At 48.9% G+C, this 20,973-nt stretch overlaps 1 protein-coding gene across 1 annotated transcript in view; it reads left to right on the top strand.

Moving 5' to 3' along the window:
• ANKH (ANKH inorganic pyrophosphate transport regulator) overlaps positions 1-16,741 on the top strand; it is a 146,360-nt gene extending 129,619 nt beyond the window's left edge. The window contains exons 9-12 of the mRNA XM_030856587.3: positions 7,646-7,775; positions 9,547-9,670; positions 10,309-10,408; positions 10,861-16,741. Coding sequence (XP_030712447.1) covers positions 7,646-7,775; positions 9,547-9,670; positions 10,309-10,408; positions 10,861-10,974 — 468 coding nt within the window. The 3' untranslated portion in view covers positions 10,975-16,741. The remainder of the gene's footprint in view (positions 1-7,645; positions 7,776-9,546; positions 9,671-10,308; positions 10,409-10,860) is intronic.
• Positions 16,742-20,973: the final 4,232 nt, after the last annotated feature.

Raw genomic sequence — 20,973 nt, 5'->3', positions numbered from 1 at the left:
CCCAGGGCTGGCTATTTTAATTCAGAACAGCTGCATGTATTTCACTTCTTCTAAATGCAGGGGTTCAGAATGTTTGACTTGATGCTAATGCTGATTATTTGTGAGTTCCTCAAAAGCGTGGTCAACAGCTTCTGGAAATTAAGTCAAAACCAGAGTTCTTGGCAGTGTTCCTCCGTGGAACGGAGTCCTCTCAGGATGCACGGGAACGGCTGTCTCACTGTGGCTGGGTTTCTAAGTTCTCTGAGTTCAGATGCTGACGGAGACAATTAGCTTCTTCAAATTCCAATCCCAAGTCCTTGGGAAAGAGACTCAGTCCCAGGGCAAGTCAGGGACTGACTCTGTGGATGAGGAAGGTCTTGGGAAAGATGCCTGTGGTGTGGTTCTAGTCACAGTGATTCAGACTGTAACATCTTAGGCCCCGAAGTGTTATTTCTGTAAGTTTTGGGGCTTCCTTCATCCTTGCTGTACACTCTAATCCTATTTGGGAATCTCAGTACATGGTAAAACTGTGTCAGAACTTAGCTGACTACTGCATGGATTTAGAAGTGAAGGGTTAAATACTGCCCCCAATATAGAACAACTACATACAGCCGAAGCCTGCTACCAGATTGCTTCTAAGGGAGGTGTTAGATGACTCATTGATTTGCCCAACCAAACCCTCATTAGAAATGTGACCGTGACACATATGCTGACCAGAAACTTCATGTTAAGCTTGTGAATAAAAGGGCTGCAGCCCTTTGGTTAGTTTCTACACAGGCTAACGTGATTTTTTTTTTTTAAAAAAAGAAGCCAATGATCATGGAGACAGAAGATTTGTCTGGAGTGGTCTGCACTCTACTCGAGATGAATGTATCTTGAAATACAAATAGGTATCTCGAGACAGCAGAAGCAAGAAGAACTACAATCCTGCAGACTGTGGAATGAAAACCACATTCACAGAAAGACAAAATGAAAAGGCAGAGGACTGTGTACCAGATGAAGGAACAAGATGAAACCTTAGAAAAATAAGTGAAGTGGAGATAGGCAATCTTCCAGAAAAAGAATTCAGAATATTGATAGTGAAGACGATCCAGGACCTCAGAAAAAGAATGGAGGCAAAGATCAAGAAGATGCAAGAAATGTTTACCAAAGACCTAGAAGAATTAAAGAACAAACAGAGATGAACAATACAATAACTGAAATGAAGACTACGCTAGAAGGAATCAATAGCAGAATAAGTGAGGCAGAAGAACGGATAAGTGACCCGGAAGACAGAATGGTGGAATTCACTGCTGTGGAACAGAATAAAGAAAAACGAATGAAAAGAAACGAAGACAGCATAAGAGACCTCTGGGGCAACATGAAATGCACCAACATTCGCATTATAGGGGTCCCAGAAGAAGAGAGAGAGAAAGGACCAGAGAAAATATTTGAAGAGATTATAGTCGAAAACTTCCCTAACATGGGAAAGGAAGTAGCTACCCAAGTCCAGGAAGCACAGAGAGTCCCAGGCAGGATAAACCCAAGGAGAAACATGCCGAGACACATAGTAATCAAATTGACAAAAGTTAAAGACAAAGAAAATTTATTAAAAGCAACAAGGGAAAAACGACAAATAACATACAAGGGAACTCCCATAAGGTTAACAGCTGATTTCTCAGCAGAAACTCTACAAGCCAGAAGGGAGTGGCATGATATACTTAAAGTGATGAAAGGGAACAACCTACAACCAAGATTACTCTACCTGTCAAGTGTCTCATTCAGATTTGACGGAGAAATCAAAAGCTTTACAGACAGGCAAAAGCTAAGAGAATTCAGCTCCAACAAACCAGCTCTACAACAAATGCTAAAGGAACTTCTCTAAGTGGGAAACACAAGAGAAGAAACGGACCTACAAAAACAAACCCAAAACAATTAAGAAAATGGTCCTAGGAACATGCATATCGATAATTACCTTAAACGTGAATTTATTGGGCTTCCCTGGTGGCACAGTGGTTGAGAGTCCGCCTGCCGATGCAAGGGACACGGGTTCGTGCCCCGGTCCGGGAGGATCCCACATGCTGCGGAGCGGCTGGGCCCGTGAGCCATGGCTGCTGGGCCTGCATGTCCGGAGCCTGTGCTCCACAACGGGAGAGGCCACAACAGTGAGAGGCCCGCGTACCGCAAAAACAAAAACAAAAACAAAAAACGTGAATTTATTAAATGCTCCAACCAAAAGACACAGGCTTGCTGAATGGATACAAAAACAAGACCCATATACATGCTGTCTACAAGAGACCCACTACAAACCTAGGGACACACATAGACTGAAAGGGAGGGGATGGGAAAAGATATTCCATGCAAATGGAAATCAAAAGGAAGCTGGAGTAGCAATACTCACATCAGGTAAAATAGACTTTAAAATAAAGAATGTTACAAGGAAGGCCACTACATAATGATCAAGGGATCAATTCAAGAAGAAGATATAACAATTATAAATATATATGCACCCAACATAGGAGCACCTCAATACATAAGGCAAATGCTAACAGCTATAAAAGAGGAAATCGACAGTAACACAATAATAGTGGGGGACTTTAACACCTCACTTACACCAATGGACAGATCATCCAAAATGAAAATAAATAAGGAAACAGAAGCTTTAAATGACACAATAGACCAGATAGATTTAATTGATATTTATAGGACATTCCATCTGAAAACAGCAGATTACACTTTCTTCTCAAGTCCACACGGAACATTCTCCAGGATAGATCACATCTTGGGTCACAAATCAAGCCTTGGTAAATTTAAGAAAATTGAAATCATATCAAGCATCTTTTCCGACCACAACACTATGAGATTAGAAATAAATTACAACGAAAAAAATGTAAAAAACACAAACACATGGAGGCTAAACAATACGTTACTAAATAACCAAGAGATCACTGAAGAAATCAAAGAGGAAATCAAAAAATGCCTGCAGACAAATGACAACGAAAACACAACGATCCAAAACGTATGGGATGCAGCAAAAGCAGTTCTAAGGGAAGTTTATAGCAATACAAGCCTACCTCAAGAAACAAGAAACATCTCAAATAAACAACCTAAACTTACACCTAAAGGAACTAGAGAAAGAAGAGCAAACAAAAATTCATCTAGACTAGATAGGTGAATAATGCACTGGGTAAATAAGAATAGATGGAGAAATGTTATTAATAAATGTATTAAATAACGTGATACTCTCATTTACCTAAACTTTCAAAAACAACGTAAATAGTTCAAGTAGATTCTGTTTTCATCAGTAGCTAGGGTAGGGGTTCAAATGGGGAGACCCCTAGAGGGATGCATGAGAATCTGAGATTGGAGAAACCACGCTTGTCTCTCCGAACCTGGAAACTGTGATCTGCTGCAGGTGTAAGACCCATACCTCTATCCCCACAAAGGTACACAGGGGAGCTCAGGTATTCTCCAGCTGCATTGGGGCAGATAAATGTTGTGAATGAATCAACGTGCATTCATCATCATGTACATTTGTAATTTGTCTGTGATGGTAGGTGGCAGTGATCCTGTCCTGAAAATTACTCTGGAATCATGCCCACAACACTGACATGCTAATCACGTGTTTGGGGGCTTAACCAGAGAGGCAGGGGTCCTGTTTGGGCCACTTGCTAGCTGTGTGGTCTTGAGCAGGTGAAGAAGACTTTATGTGCCTGGTCTCTTCATCTGTAAAGTGGGTAGTAATAGTACAGCTCTCATAGGAAAGTAAAGATGAAATGATTTAGTATGTACAAAGCATTTCTTCCGGTTCCCGGCCCATAAGAAGTGCTACATAGTGTTTGCTATTTTAATATCCCCGTCATTGTTGTCATAGACATAGATGCCGAATCTTCCCAAGAAATGGATTAAAATGATGCAAGCAAACAAGTCACTGATTCTTAAAAAAAAGAAAGAAAGGAAAAGAAAAACAAATAAGTATCTCAAAATTCAAAGTAAAAATTTCATGGTCAGTGCCTGGACCTCAGAAAAAGAGTCACAGTCTGTCAAATAAAAGAGGAGTGGGTCATGGGTCTTCTTTTTTTTTTTTTTTTTTAACCTTTTGGTTTTAGAATTATTTTAGATTTACAGAAGCATTGTGAAGATAGCACGGACCCTTCACCCCACACTCCATCTTACCCCTCTGTGGTACATTTGTCACAAATAAGGAACCAACCCCAGTACGTTATTGTGAACTAAACTCCACAGTTCATTCAGATTTCATGAGCGTTTTCCTCGTGTCCTTTCTCTGTTCTAGGATCCCATCCGTGCTGCCACGTTACAGTTAGTCATCTTGTCTCCTTAGCCTCCTCTGGTCTGTGAGAGTTTCTCAGACTCTGCTTGTCTTTGTGGCCTTGTCAGTTTCGAGGAATACTGGTGAGGCACTATGTAGAATGTCACTCAATTTGGGTTTGTCTGGGGTTTTTCTCATGGTTAGACTGGGCATATGGGCTTTCGGGAGGAAAACCACATAGTTAAAGGGCCGTTCTCATCACATCTCCTCAAGAGAACATGCTCTCAACATGACATCACTGATGATGTTACCTTGATCACCTGGCCCATTATGTTTGCCAGGTTTCTCCACCGTGAAGGTTGTTTTCCCCTTTTCCATCTTGTCCTTCTTTGGAAGGAAGTTACTGTATCAGCCCACACTCCAGGAGTGGGGAGCTATGCCTCCACCTCCCTAAGGGGGGAGTATTCTATTCCTATCTGTTTATATATATCAGTATAGACTCATGGGTATTTGCTCTGTGCTGTGGCTCATAATTCAATACTACATCATTTTTTGTTGCTCAGATTCCTCCAGCTTTGCCAGCGGGAGCTCTCTCTTCTGGACTCCCGTGTCCTTCGATGTATCGTTCCAAGCTGACGGTCTTGTATAGTTCCCACCCTAGTCCTAGAGTGAGCCATTTCTCCAAGGACCCCTGGTTCCTTTTACTGGAGAATAAATAGAAGCACCAAGATCGGGGCACGGAGTGGGTGGTTGTGCTTCGCTGGCTGCTTCCTCATGAGATAATGTTGACAGCAAGCTCAGCGGCAGAAAACCCAAGCCTGCAGCTACTCCCAGGAACAAGTCATGTTCACTGTCAGTAGCTCATGAGGTTTGCGTTCTGGTGTGGAAAAGTCAATGTCATTAGGCTCTGCAAATATTTGAGGAAAACGGCATGTCCCGGTCAACTAGGAGGGCATGTTCTAAGTCAAGACTACTCCAGGTGAACTCCTCAGAAAGACACTTTTCCTGAAATAGTCTTTGTTAGGTTAGCTTCTAGAGCGTCTTGTTTTCTGAAACAGACTGGTTAAATCTCATCTGATGATGATGCTAGGGGTCAGTATGTTTCTTGAAAAAATTTGATCTGCATGTAGGGATTGCATCTTTTAACCAACACCAATCCTACTTCTGAGTTGCATGTATTTCTTTCTGGGCGATGCTGGAAATAAGTCCCTTTTTTTTAAAGAACGTGCTGGAAGGTAAGGAGCATTTTCATAGTGGAAGTATAGCAAAGGCAAAGGGTCGAATTCAGAGACTTCAGGGAGAAGAAGAAAGGAAGTGTCGATCCATCTGGCATCTCTTCCCTTTAAACCTGTGATTGCTGAAGCCCCGGACTAGACTGAGAGCATTCAGTGACACCGGTCTAGAAAGACCCAATCTAGGCTGTAGGTGCGTGGGGCTGAAAACCCGAGAAGAAGCACCTCGGTGGCATGTGGCCTTGATAGGAGCCTGTAGGGTGTCTTTGGCACAGACAGATACCAGATGGAGAACAGAGGGCCTTAGTGGTGTCAAGTTAAATCATACTGTCGACTTTTAGAAATGACATATCAAGCCTCCCTCCTGGGAAGCTCTATTAGAGATCCACTGAGCCTTACTGTTTTGCTTTCAAGGGACCAGAACTGCAGTCACCCGCCCTGGTTACTCGATATTTATGTCAGTGTCTCCGGTAATTTGGGTGCACTTGCTATCTTGCGTCCTCAGGTTGGTCACCTCCAAAGGTTACTGACCTTCTCCTCCAGGGCAGTGGAGAGCCTCCAGGTGACCATTATCTGTGCAGAGAAGCCAGAGGGAGGACTGACCTTTGCCACCGGTGCCTGCTTGCACCTTCCTCTCGGACATGCAATTACACGCTCCCTTTTCCTTGGTTTGTGGTCGTTTAAAAGGCACTTCAGGGCGATTTCGCAAGGCACAGAGAGATTGCAGCAGGAGGCATTATCTCACATTCAGATAATCACTGGCTACAAAATAAGGAAAGCCTGCCGATGGTTTTCCTGGAAGCTTAAGTTGTTTATTTTTTTTTTAGCAGAACGCAGCCTAGAGAGCTCCCTCCAGCCAGAGAGGAAACCCAGGATAGCTTATCCTCCATTAGTCCTGATGCACAATCAAGTCCAGAGTTGGGGCAATGCTCACTTATCTTAATTCTTTACAGCTTTACTGCTGTGGAAAATATTTGAAGGGAGGGATGATCAATCTACTTGTCAAGAAAATGAACCGTGTCCCAGTGCTGTGCTCAGTGTCGTTGTGAACGTATCATGAAATTGCCACTATTCCTGGGCCGTAGGCGTGAGTGACAGCTCACCATTTCAGGCTGGCAGCTTTGCAGTGAGAAAAGATGGCAGGGCTACTTGTCCAGGACACTAGGTAATACAGCCTCCGAGCTCCGAGTTGCTAGATCTTAGGAAGTATTTTTCCCTTCATGTCAGAGATGGGGTGTAAGTACTTGCATCAGGCAGTAGGGTTAAATGATGGTACATCTGTCATCTTCGAAAATCAAGTGGGATACTCTTCCCAGATGCTGCAAATACAAGATAGAATAAAAGTTCCATTGCATTTATAAAAGTGAAACATATTTATAACAGACCCTCCAAGGTATTTTTTTAACATATTTCAACATGACATAGTAAACAGGACCAGCCTAATTCCATGAAACTTAATTTACCCAAAACCTAAAGGTCGTTATAGTCTAAAACTTCAGTGTTCTGTTTTTACACGAATGCAATTCATTTTATAATGCATTCACTTTCATTTTAGAGAAGAATCACTTACATCTTAAGAAAGGGAGAGAAGTGTTTTATGCAACTGGCATTTTTCTGACATTCTCTTCCAAAGTTATAGCGTTACATTTTTAAATTCAGCTTTTCAATCGGTTATACACACACAAAGCTTAAAAAGTCAGGCCTCTAAGAACTGGTCCCCGCAATAGCTTTCTCCCAACCTGCCCTCGCCTTTTCTCCTACTCCCAGATCCGGTTCAATGCAATTCTGCCTGCGTCCAAATGCTTTCAGGTCACTTTTTATTGTTTGGTTAAAATTAATGTAAAAATTACATGAATAGACATGCTCACCCTGAACTAACTGAGCTGTCCAGCAGCCTAGATAAGCCTTCCACACTGGCCCGGCTACCTGCTCAGATGCCTGCCTGTCACATGGGCCCCGCTGCCAGGCTCCCTTTGGGGCAGGTGTGGCGAATGGGCCAGGGCCTTTGTTGTCAGGTGAGAACAGAGCAAGGTGGAGGCAGCTCGAGGACCCATGTGCCAGTCCCCCGATCGGGCAGGTTCACCCTCTCTCCTAGCTCCTCGGGGATCACGTGACACCTGCCTTCCCATCTCACTTACGTACACCTTTTTCTAACAACCTCGCTTCCCGCCTTTCTTCCCCCCAGCTCTGTTTTGTGATGTTCTGGACTCCCAACGTTTCCGAGAAAATTTTGATAGACATCATCGGCGTGGACTTCGCCTTCGCAGAACTCTGCGTCGTTCCCTTGCGAATCTTCTCCTTCTTCCCGGTTCCAGGTAAACAGAGAAAGAAAGAAAAATTCCTATTTCCCCTCATGCCTGATTCAGTCTTCTTTGTTGGCAAACGTTTGCAGTCCTGTCCCCCCACCAAAAAAATTTTTTTTAAGTTTTCAAATTTCACAGTAGATTAAAAAGATGCGAAGACATTATCCAGTCAGTTGAAAGTTTGAGAAACCAGTCGAACAGGTGTCATTTGTTTCTTAAAGGACAGTGGTTGCAAACTCAGTCAAAAGAGCCCAAAGGGAGAGCATGAGAAGTTCCAGGGGCAGCAGAACAGTTCTGTGTCTTCACTGCGGTGATGGCTACACAAATCTGTGCCTGCCTTGAGGCTCAAAGGACTGCTGGAGAAAAGAAGAATCCAGTCAGAGCCGAGGCCAGAAATGGGCCGTGGAGCTGGTCGAAGCCGGGGCCGATGGCACACCTGCCACCCTGCGCCTGTTCCCAAGTCAGGCCACGAGCTGCCCCTGCTCTGAGATGCCAGGCATCCCTGGAGACTGTTGGGGTGCCCTCTGGTCCTTGGGGGTGGGGTGGGGGTCACCGGGGGAGCCAAGCTTTGGCGCCACCTGGAAGAGGCTGCACTTGGTGGAGATCAAGGCACGTGTCGTTGACTCCCCAGTCTGGACTTGAGCGGGCGCTGGAGGTCCCAGAGCTAGGACTGGGGTGGGACTCGCCTTTCGTCTTTCCTCGCCTGTCAGACCCCGGGGCGTGCAGACAGCCGGCCCCACCTGTCTTCGCCACCTGCTGGGTTTGGGCCAATCAGGTTAGCATCCCGCCCGTGCGGCCTCACCCTCTCCCTTGGCCAAACACAAGTGAGTGTCTGTGTCTCAAAAATTCAATGCTTCCACCTGGGGCGGGCAGAGCCCGGCGTCAGACCAGGAAGACTGCAGATTCTTCCTCCAGAGGTACCCTGGACATGAGCTTTCACCCCAGGAATTGAGCACTTCCTCCCCCTCGATAGGCCTATGCCTGCTGCCGCCCACACGGGATGAAGGGCTAAGCCTCCCTCTTCCCCAAACCCCACCCAGTTTCAGATCAAACCTAAATGTCGCCCAGGGTGTCTGTGCCCCAAACCAGCCTGTCAATACTTGATGCACTGTCGTTGGAGCCCCTCCTTGGAGCTGGGGCTGGTGCCCTGCCTGCCCTCCGGAAGCTCACAAGTCAGGGTGGGGAGACAGGGTACCGGGGAGACAGGGTACCGGGAACATGTTGTGAGGCCTTTATGAAAACGAGGGAGCCAGCTGAGGACCAGTGGTCAGGATGCTGGGGAGGAAACAGGGAAGGGATGCCCGTCCCTCTTCCTCACCCATGCCTCCCGCCTCTGCTCCTCCCCCAGCCTGCGGGCTGGGAAACCCAGCTTCTGGTCCAGCTCCTCTCCTCCCAGAGTCAACCTGGATCACCATCAAGTTGCCGCTTCTCTCTGAGTTTTCTAGACCAGTGTGATCAGAGCTTGAGGCTAGGCGGGGGCGGGGGGGGGGGGGAGGGACCGGCAGCAGCCCTATGCCCCAGGGATGGAGGTCACGGCGGCGAAAGGGGCTGCCTACAGCCCACTCTCCGGACACTAAGGCTGTGAAGCGAGGGAGCCGAGGTGGGCACGGGGCTCCCCCAGGCCCAGAGGCGGGGGTTCTGCAGCCCCGGCGGGAAGACGAGGTGACCAGCGCAGGGCAATGGCAGCGAGGGACCCTGGATGCGCTGCGGGGTCTCTGGGGGTTGGAAGCAGCAGGACGGGAGAAGCGGGGCGTTGCTGACGAGTCCTCGGCTCTCCCCTCAGTCACCGTGAGGGCCCATCTCACCGGGTGGCTGATGACCCTGAAGAAGACGTTCGTCCTGGCCCCCAGCTCGGTGCTGCGGATCATCGTGCTCATCACCAGCCTCGTGGTCCTGCCCTACCTGGGGTACGTGGTCGGGGGTCCTGCAGGTCCTGCTGCCGCTTACGCGCTCTGTCCAGAAGGTGACATCTGCTCTTGCCCGGGAAATCCCCAAGCACGTCTAGAGTCAGAAATGCCGGGGGATGCCTTGGTTCGCTGCCCAGGCCCAGGCGGGAGGCTGTCGAGATCCATTCTAGAAAAGTACTTTCGGGGTCAGGCCCGTCCACAAACCGCATTGAGCGTCTATCACGGCGTGGCAGGCACAGGAAGGGGAAAAACACAAGGGAGCAAGGGCGTCGCCCTGGTCCTCAGGGGCTCCCGGTCCCTTGGGGAAGGGGCATGGTCCGTCCCACGGCTTGGGAAACCTCACCGTGCAGAGAGGACGGGCGGGATGCTGGGGGCTCACCAGCGGGAGCCCTGCGCCTCCCCCAGGAGATGCTGAGCTGAGACCTGACGAAGGAGTGAGAGCTGCCGGGCCGGAGTTCCAGGCCCCTCCCCCTGCAGGTGGCCCGTTTACTAGCTGCAGCCCTAACCAGCAGATCTCGGACGCGATCGTCAGGTCCCCCTGTTGGCTACACCTCTCCTGGGTTTTGGCTGGGTTTTGACTCTCTTTGTGCCTCAGCGGGGCTTTAACAGACAAATGGCCTTTGTGTGCTCATCCCCAGGGTACACGGAGCCACCCTGGGCGTGGGCTCCCTCCTCGCGGGGTTTGTGGGAGAATCCACCATGGTCGCCATAGCAGCATGCTACGTCTATCGGAAACAGGTGAGAGATGGAGACAGAACCGCGCACCTGCCTGGCACTCCCCAGGTGTAGGAGGCAGAGTCTGCACAGTCTGCGTACGGCCATGGAGGGGAGGGGAGGGGAGGGCACAGCCCCCCGCTGGCAGGGGCTGCAGGGAAGTGGCGTCCTCGGGCAAAGGCAGGTCTCCATCAGCTGATGGGCGGGTCGGGAGGTGGGAGACAGGATCCGCCCACCCCTCACCCGCACCCCGAATGCTTAACGCAAGAGCCAGGCACACAGTCCACTCCCGAGTAACCCCCCTGTAAGCAACATGCTGGCCTAAGATGCAGCCTCGGCGAGGTCGCCCCAGCCATAAACGAGATCCCAGTCCGCGGCGAGGGGTCCCCGGAGAGCCCGTGGCCTCCCCCTGCTCTTGACTCTGCTGCGCTGCGTCCCTACCCCAGCCCCGCGCTGATGAGTCTGCTTTGGTCTAGAAAAAGAAGATGGAAAACGAGTCGGCCGCCGACGGGGAGGACTCGGCGATGACGGACGTACCTCCAGCAGAGGAGGGCACGGACGCCGTGGAGATGCAGGAGGGGCGCGAATGAGGCGCGGGCGCCCGGGCGCTGCAGGGACGGCCGAGATGACACTTCAGCGTCATCCGGTCTCCCGTCGTGTTTTGTTCCGCTTTCGTCTTTGGTTTTCGCTTGGGTAATGAAAGAGGCCTTGATCTTACGGTTTCACGGCCACTCTGGCATACTGGGTATGCCCACGCTGATGTGAGGACCTGCAGAACGGTCTCGCCGTTGCTTTGTGGAAACAAACCAAACGACTGACTTCATGCCCCCGCTCCGTGAGAACCCCGAAGACATAGCTGCCTCGTAGCCCACGTTGCCTCCCCACCCCCTCGGACAGTCTCCCCTTGGAACCAAAGGACCGCGGCTGTGCCGTCCATCGCCCCTCAGACACCACCGCGCGGCGGGCCACAGACTGACCCTGTCCCCTTGCATCGCTCTTGAGAACCAATAGGTGACAACTCGGCTTTCTTTGGTCGGCTTCCCAGTAACGTGACTGTCAAGAGATGTGGCTCAGAGGCACCGCACCGTGGATGCGACGTGTGAACGCGCTGGACAGGTGGACAGACGGAAATAATCTCCCGTGGGAAGGTGTGAGGTTCCTTGGGGGCAGAAACTGACACATGCAAACGATAGCACTTCGCCTCGCCTCTTCCTAGGTTTGAGTGCGCGCTCACTTTCAGGCCCTGTCCTGTACGTACGTGGGCTGCCTTGTTAAAGTTGTCCCGAAGCACATCTCCGGGTTGCCGCGTCCTTGGGCATGACTTTCCCTGAAGGCTTGTTTTCCACTCACCTTTCCTGAAGATGGCACTAGAGCAAGGGAAACGGACGGAGCATTCTAACTTTACGTTTTAGTTTTTAAAGTGAACTGAAGCTTTAAGTCATAATCTAGCATTCTAATGCCAGGTTGCTGTATCATCACTTTGAAAGTAGAGTTATGACCTGGTCCTAACCGTGCGGCACAGGTAATTCCGAGTGTACTTCTGTACTCCCCTCTCACACCACACGAGAAAGCAAGACATTTTATAAACGACAGCAAAGTCACTATGTGATATTCCCTGAAATGACACATTTGAAATCCATTCAGTGCAGTATATTTTTCTAAGTTTTGGAAAGCGGGTTTTTTCTTTAAAAAAAATATGGACACAGTTCACTAAATTCTTGATTTAGTCAAAATTCCTAGACTGAAAGAACCTAAACACAAAAATATTTTAAAGATATAAATATATACTGTATATGTTATGTAATTTATTTTAGGCTATGATACATTTCCTATTTTCGCATTTTCAATAAAATGTCTCTAATACGATACGGTGACAGCTCGTGTGCTCAACATACCTGCAGTTGAAACGTACTGTATCGATGAACAGTGTGTCTTGTTTGCAGCAATTTTACAGTCTGTCATTTGTACATAAATGTAAGGGTCAGCAAATGACAAGAGAACTATTTTTCATTATGAGCAACAGGGGTATAAATGGGTCAGCTGATGTAGACAATAGTGGGAATGGAAATATATGCTAGAAGGGCAAAAAAGAAAGAAGTCGTCAAGCCTTTTGCGTTTATTGCTTTCAGTGCCGTGTAATCATATTGTTCCTCATAGAAAAAAGAATGTAAAGGCTCGGAGTCAGCCATGAATATCACAGGGTTCGTTCACATGTCTGGACACCCAGTGACCCCTGGGGGACAAATCCTCATGTGCTTCCTCTGAGCGGGTTTTCCGCTGAGAATTAAGATGCATCGCTTTGGGGTGGTTTCAGGGGCAGATCTGAGAAGATGGGGGAAAAAATCTAATTGTATCGGCTTTTTTAAAGTACATGACTAGAAAATTAAACAGCAGTATTTTTTAACATGTGTGACTAGTATTTCATGCTTGTGGGGTTGGAGCTTAAAGAGTAAATTGAAAAAGCAAATTCTTTCCCTCCGAATCGGGGAAGACCAGCTAGGCTCTTCATTATGCGATTAGAACACAGCATTACAACCTCAGAGACACCTTCGGTGATAAGAGTCACGGGCCAGGGTGTTTTGTTAAGAGTTTCAGAAAACACAGGAAACAAGCCCCGACCCAGGCCACCGTGACGGGGCTGCCGATTGTACAGGGTGCACATGTCCAAAACCTTTCTCCTCCAGCCATATGCCCTCTCCTCCCAGGTTCCTTCATTCGCTTGGGCTGCTAAAGTCACTTCACAGCTTGGGCTGACAAGCACACACCTTAACCTCCAGAGCAAACCCCACTGCTGGCAGGTTCTTCTGCAGCTGTTCTAACCAACACAGACAGGAGAGGAAGAGGAATGGGTCTCCTTCCCACTTTTCAGCGTGAGGGGGGGCACCCCTTTGACTTCGCCGCCCAAAGAAATGTGCCTCCAACCCAGGTTTCTTTTTCCATGCGAGTCGCTCAGCTGACAGAAGTATTTAGGGAGCCGTGCCTGGAGGGTCTCAGGTCAAGGACCGTGGAAAGACCAGACGTGACTTTTGCAGTGTGGACCCATGCCTCGTAGACACACGGGATCCAAAACCACGGGGGCATCAAGCTGCTTGTATTTAGATGCTGAGAAGTCTGGGCTGCTCGGAGTGGTCTCTCCATCCCGAGGGCCTTCTCTGGGCCAGCTAAGGTCAAGAGCGGCTTGTCACGTGGCCTCTCTGCTTTCTGAGGGGCACAGGCGAGGTCATTCTCAACGCAGCTGCTGTGGGCTCTGAGCGGGACCTCAGTGTCACTGGCGTGGGCGAGACACCAAGATCTGAGCCGGAGGACGCAGGCTGGGCTTGCTCCAGGGCCGCCACTCGGCTCAGGGCGTGTCCAGAGGTTTGCACGTTAACTGGAAGCCCTCACTTGAGACTCTTTCATTTGGGCACAAAGGCCGCTGGTTTACGTCACTGTGGTTTACGCCCCCCTCGTTGCCTGCCTCAGGCTGGTCTTGTGCAAAAGTCCATCTTCTTTGTTTTGCACATGTGTTTTGCACCAGCAGTTGGTTTGGCTCTGAAACTGTCCAGGGATGGCCCGTACCCTCAGAAATGGAAACTTATAGTGATAGTTTAGGGTATATGGGATGGGGCCAGGCTTCACGACAGTAGTAAAAGCGCTTGGTTTTTCACTCCCCGAGTCCTCCCAGCAAATAACGTCTGGAGGTGCCCGGGAGGCCCACGAGAAAGGAGGCCCGGGGGCTCCGCTGTAGTCCCGCTCCATCAAGACCCCAGGGCACTTCCCAACCAGGAGCCGGCTCTGTGGTCCCCACATGCAGCCTTTTCTGGTCTCTCTTGGGATTGGGATAATCACTGCATTTCCCAAATATCAGAAAAGTTATTCAGTGATAGCTCTAGAGCAAGAGTGAAAAAGTTAACACCTCCCTACCCTCCTACCTCATTCTCATTTGAGGGTCTTCTGGAAGGAAGGGGCAGGGGGAGAGCCACTTTTTTGTACCCTTAGTTTCCAGAAACACATCCATTTAAAGACTCAGTAGTTCTTTGACTGGATTTTTTTTTTTTCTTCAAACTGAAGTGGGAGAGAGACTGAGAAAGTATTTATATAGTTGTAATTAAATGACATTATCTTGAGAAATATTTTCTTGTATTTAATAATCTTTCTACTTATGTAAATCTCTACACAGACCAGTGCCCAGGACTGCATGAGCTGGTGTATACCCATTAGTCAGGGTTTCTGGCTTCTTTGCAGGCGAGCTGACTTCTAAACCTAGGATGAGGTCTTCATCAATCAAAGCAGTGCATGGTCCAGGATAGGGGCCTTTTATGTTCTAAGTCCTAACCTTTTTTTTAAATATATAACCAAAAGTGCAATGAGCATGTATAGCTCGTGGAGATTTGTAAGTGTTGAGACGCCTGTGTTGCACGTGCAGCCAATTCCCTAAAAGCAGGCTCCTGCCCACCTTCTGAGAAGACAGGCACCCTCAGGCGCGCCCTCGCACTGCTCCTTCATAAAAAGCACTTGAACCTAGAAAAGCATGTTTTTAAGCAACGTGTTTGGTAAACATTCAGGATGCTCCTCTACGTGGTTACTTGGAGTCTCTACTTCTGTCCTTTGAAGGAGCAAAACATCACGTGATTCATCGACTGATCTAACCACACATAAAACAGGATGTAGAGAAAATCTGAAGATACACGGGAAGACCCTGTTGCCTGCCCTTTTAAAGGTTATAGGTCTAAAATTAACTACCCAAATGTGCAAAATGAGGAATATGTTATTACACAATCAAAATAGCCCAAACCCCACTCCAAAGTCAGAAAAGCTGTAACGAATTATAGAGTTCACTGTCTGATCTCAAAAGGGAAAACAATGAAGGCGAGCTGGTGAGAGCTTAAGATTTCACTTTCTCCTCCAGAGGGGAGGTTAGAACTATTAGCTATTGCACTCTGCGCAAAGAAGAGCACCAAAGATGGGCCTCCAAAGTCTTTTTTTTGAAATCATCCTTGCCAAGTCCAAGTGGTTCCGGGAGAATTTTCTTCTCTGCTGCATTTGCAATCAACCAGGGTCTCTGAAAGACTGTGTAAGATCCACGCACTTTTATAGATTGCTGTCACCTACCCACGGCTTCAGCACACGTTTCTATATGGTACCCTTTTTTAAGTTAGGAGATGTAACCCGAAGTGCACTTCACTAACAAGATTTGGTAGCGGCTTCTACAATCCGTACATGCAAATAGAAGCGCACAAGAGCCAGGAAGCCTTTCTCTCTCCAGCAGTATATGTGGTCTCCTTAGGTTCAAGAAGCAGGGAGACGGGGCAGACCAGCTAAAAATGCTTGTACCATTCGTTCACCATCCAGCTTCGTGGAAATTCAGTGACGTATGGAGATTGGTCGTTACTATAAGATTTAGAGGCATAGATGTTCTCCACCATGAACCAGGGACAAGAAATGGTGTCTTGGGGGTGGGAAACACTACGGCCAGGTGGACTCTGGTTCCCTGAAGTGTGGGGCTGCGGACATGGGGGACCCACAGTTTGGATGAACCGGACACTGAAGGAGAAGTTCAAGCTACTCTGGTGGAACAAAGGCGGTACAGGGTTCCCATGACCACCAGTCACCCAGCAGCCAAAGCAGGGAGCAGTCACTGGGAAGCAGGCCACGCCCCCAGGGGTACCACATTCGCAGGGCTTCTGGGCAAATACACTGCTCCCTGGGCCCATGCTCTATTTGGTTTTCTTAGTGATGTACTGAGAGGGCAAATATCTAAAGCTGGAATGACCAAGGAGCTCGTCATAGAGCTTCAGGAGTCCTGACAGCGCCACAAACGGGATTCTGTCCAGGTTGGTCACCTGAACAATGAGAAGCTCAGGCCATTATAGCGAAGGCTCCTTCCTGGTCTAACAGTCTATGCAGGATCTGGGGTTTAGAACATGGTATGGGATCCTGCAATGGAAAGATAAAATTACCTCGTTCTCCGTTTCAGATCTGAATATTAGCAGTGATCCAGAATTTTTTTTTTAACAGAAGTTAAGTCTTCTGGGAGTCATTTTTCTCTGTGTGGCTGTCAGCTTACAGGCTTTTCAGTTTTTCATCAAAACTGTGGGTTTAATTTAAACTGTCGAAACCAATCAATCACATTAAAATATCTGTGGAGCCTTGATTAAAACTGACTGCAGAGGTCGGTATAAAATATATATTGCATTTAAACAGGTGCTGTGTATGGATTAAATAGATGTAAGTTTTCGCACTGTTAAGAGCATTTATATGTGCTTCTTTTGTGGACTTTTTTTGGAGGGCAGGAAATTTGTGCTCATATATTGTCAAATAGCTTTCATACTCTAATTTTACTTTAAGTAAAGCTTAAACGGCCAGCATATTGATTGAGATTGCTTTTAGTTTCTTAATTTTCTTATTCTAACCATTAGTCTGTTTACACACCCCAAATTACATGGTTACCTAAGTCTGACTACAATTTCCCTTTTTTTGTCAAACGTACATGGATATTAAAATTTCGCCCTTTGCCTTGGTAAAGAGCTGAAACCTCTACCCACTGGGATACTTCCCCAAGCTCTGTGTCTGACTTAAATATGACCTATTTCTTCAAATTTTATTCTGTACTAAAATGAATTTTTACTTCCCATAACTGCAGTAATATTGAAAGTTCTCTGAGGCCCAGCTTCTCCCCACCCCTTCTAGAATGGGGATACCAGATAGCCCGGCTTTAGGAAAGTGAGAGGAAAAGAAGGTGAAAACCCCTCCTGCCCACATCTAAGGGACTCTTGCTCTTATCAGTCTTTATGTGAAAAGCATTTCTCTTTTTAAACCCTAACGTCTTAACCTCAGAGAATGATGGCTCTCATTTTTTTAACCTCCTATGAAAGATTATATAGAGAATGTGTTTTATTACCTGCCTGTAATCAACAAGGATGTTAGCATGCTACTGACTTGCTTGAGATCGCATATTTTCTTTACTGTTTCATGACGTTTTTGAGTTAAACGAAAGATCTCAGCCCTACCTCTACCATGCTTCCCTATTACTTGCCTCTAATATTACAGGTTTTTGAAGTCGAAGAGGTCATCGTTCTTTCCACCCACGGCACTTGGGATATGGCATGTCTTCCTGCTTGGCTGTGATGCCAGGATGTGGAGCTGTGCTGGCCCAAGCATTGTCAATTTTCCCCATGGGGAGCAGTCCTACCACAAGGGGCAAATCTTCACCCCTCCCACACTTCCTCCTGATGTCCCAGATGAATCACATTATCATCCTCCCCAAAACTTACTCCATGACACCCCCATCCCCCGCCAGTGGGGGTCCCACTAACCCCAATCAGTTTCCCTCCTAGTTTCTCACACGTCCCTCCCTCCCTCTGCATCGTAAGTCCCACTGGCTTAGCTCAGGGGCTCCTGGTCACCTAAGGCCCGGATGCTAAAGAAGCCCCCAAAACAGTTTCCTTCTCCGCTCGTGCGTCCCCCTGGACAGCGATGTAAATGGCACCTCCTAGAGTTTTGCAGTGCACAACCTGCACAACCATTCCCAGCCGCCAGCCCACCTCACCCCCACCCTGTCTCACATTGCAGAAAACCTTTAGTGTTCATACCTGTCTTCCTTTATGAGGGCTGAGGGCTTCCAATCAGGAGGATGTCAAAGTAACCGTCATGAGCCAGTTCCTGGTTTTGAAACGCCTGCCTCTCCCCCCTTTACCTATCTGTGAATTATCCCAAGCCACCACATCCACACCTTATACAATGGTAGCAAACTTCCAGAATGTTTCCGCTTATGATAACTAGTTTGGATACATTCACAGATACAATCTAAGGGGTGTTTCTGTTAATATCAGGGAGAAAACTATGCCCTCTTCTAAGTCTTCCTTTTCAACGCTGTTAAAGGCAATGCTGGGATGAAAGGTATACTGGCGTTGCTTATATTCTTACTTTCTGCCCCCAACAAGCTCCAGGCTTCTCACTGGACAATGCAAGCCAGTACATACCGTGCTAATGTCACAGTTCAACACACTGGTCTTTGTGCAAAAGGAACAAAAGAAATCAGGAGCCGCGAGGCCTGATTCTATCTCTGTGGCTTATTAGCTGTGAGCAGGCAAGTTACTGGATGCCTCTGGTTCCGCCTCCTCTGCTCTAGAATGAGATCTTTTCTAGCCCTCATCTACTGTGACATCAGGATTTGCAGAGCCGTCGATGGCAGTGCGTGAAGACGGGCGTGCACGTCTGCTAAACTTCCAAGTGGTTTGGAAGTGCCCCGGCCAACAAATCTATGAACATTACTGCCGACCTGCTTTCAACAAAGAAAAACTACTAGAGCTTTTACAGAACAAAACAAAGACTAATCGTATCTTAGGTTCAGAACCTTTGAATCTAGAGACCAAAGCAGAATGAACCAATAGAACTATTATGATCAAACTTTACATTACACTACACACCTAAACTTCTTTCATCTGCTTCACGTACCAGGCTCTCTTGCTCTAATGGCAAGTGGCTGAGGAAAGCTGGCTGTGGTCGGCTCCGGTGTCCCCCAGCCCTGGGGCCCTGTTAGGACAGAGGCTCCCGAGTTCACGCATGATGGAGTCAAAAAGCAATTTCTTCCCCGTGCCTGGCAACGCCACGTCCTATTTCAGCTCTGTTCTTCTGCCTTTCCCCTAAATGCTGCCACGGCCCAGACGTCAGCAGCCTTCCTCACCCTCCAACTGTGTTTCTCAATGCTATTTAATTCCACTCTCTTTAAGAGAGACTCAAAGCGGCCCCCTACACCCCAGGCCCCAGGCCTGCTCCCACCTCAGTTGGGAATCCAGCTCTACACACTCCTGGGTGACCTAACCTGGGCCTGTTTCCAATTCCAGATACACGCTGGGGATCCCCAGGGCTGTTTTTCCAGCCCTGACCAGTTCAAGAGCTGCGGTCCAGTCACCTCCCAACATCTCCTCAGAGGGTCCCAGAGGGGCCTTAGCACCCTTCCCTCCCCACCCCCCATGCCACCTCCTGACTAGATGAATCACGAGCACCCACCCGGAAACCAGCCCACACCGTGTCCCACCTCTCCCTCAGTCAAGCCACTAACCCTGTCGGTTCTCTCCCACTATCTCTCACTTCTGTCCCTTCCTCTGCACTGTCTTAGTCCCACTGCTTAGTTCAGGGGCTCCGAGTCACCTCAGGCCTGGAGGCTAAAAGCCTCCAAGCTGGTTCTTATTTCTCCAAGCTCATGTGTCCTCCTGGACCATCATGTGAATGACACCTAGAGTTTTGCAGTGCACAACCTGCACAACCATTCCCAGCAGCCCTGCTCACCTCACCCTGCTCCTCCAGGCTGGCCCTTCCTGTCTCGCTAGGCATTGGGGTGCTGAAAGGAGGGCCCTGCGCTTACATGGGTGGGCACCAGGCTGAGTCTGGGCTCCATGCAGTAAGCAAAGGCTCGGTCAGAAAGGAGGATGCTAACACCCAAAGAGAAGCAGCAATACAAAACGGGGACTCCTGATGGCGCCCCAGCCTCCTGCACCAAGCTTCTTAACGTCACACCCCCTTCCAGAACCTATTTCCGCTTTCATCCCTCACTCACCATGAGGGCATCAAAGGACCAAGAAGAGGTATCTTAAAAAGCGAATTTGGAGAGATGGTTTCCTCGAGGCGCTACACGGAGCCCCGCCCCTCCTCAGGGGTGTGTGTGCATGCGCGTGTGGTGGGGTAGGGGGAAGGGGGTCCCTTGACCCTTTAACCCTAACGACCAGGCTCTGCAGGAGACACTCAGAGACCTTGAGATGGGCCCCTACCGTGGTGGGCGCTCGGTGGACGGGTGTCCAACTCGCCCGTCCGATCTGACGGAACAGTGAGCCGCACGAGAGGGGGCCCGGGGGGGTGGCACGTGCCACGTTCACCAGGGCAGAAGGCGCCGAGGTCTTCCCCATGAGCAAGGCCTGGGCGACACACATCGACCAGCTGACCTGCGGGTCATCTCAGGTCCTGAGGGAGTGAATGGGGCTCAGAAGAAAGCAGCTGGAGGTAACACTGCACCCTTGGCACTGCAAAGGAGGAAGTGGTGGGCCAGGGGCGGGGCCGAGGAGAGGACCTGAGCTGGGGGCAGCGGGGTCTCCAAAGGCCCCCGGAAGCACCCCGTGTGAGAACGAAAGAACAAGAGCTGAGCCCCGGGCCAGGCCCAGGGCGCAAGGCTGGCGTAAGACAGCAACCACCAAGAGTAAAACCTCTCACCCTCCGCCCTCCCTCCTTGCCCCCGCTCCAACTCCGACGGGGCGGTAAGTGATCGGCGATTCTACCCCTGGTCCAGCGCCTCTGTTACAAATGCACGGGGCGGGGTGAGAGGGCCTCAGAGGGGCCGGGAGGGATGCGGAGCGGAGCGCTGGGCCGGCTCTTCTTGCATCCCATTTTGGCACGTGCCTGCCCAGAGCAGACATTCTTTGGTGAATGAATGAAGTCATTCACACGCGCCTCCCCTGAACACACACTGATTCTACACCCCCTGCATAACAGCCCTCTTCCTTGCAGCCTTCTCACCTCCAACCCCCTCTTCTTGTCACTAAGGTCAAGCTCTCCATGAACTAAGATAACCTGGGCCGGTTCCCCCAAAAGGGCTTGACGTGGATCCCTGACAGCCC

Source organism: Globicephala melas, chromosome 3 (assembly GCF_963455315.2).
Source record: "Globicephala melas chromosome 3, mGloMel1.2, whole genome shotgun sequence".
Classification (NCBI taxonomy): Eukaryota; Metazoa; Chordata; class Mammalia; order Artiodactyla; family Delphinidae; genus Globicephala; species Globicephala melas.
The sequence above is the reverse complement of the archived record's forward strand: the minus strand, read 5'-3'. Positions and strand labels throughout refer to the sequence as shown.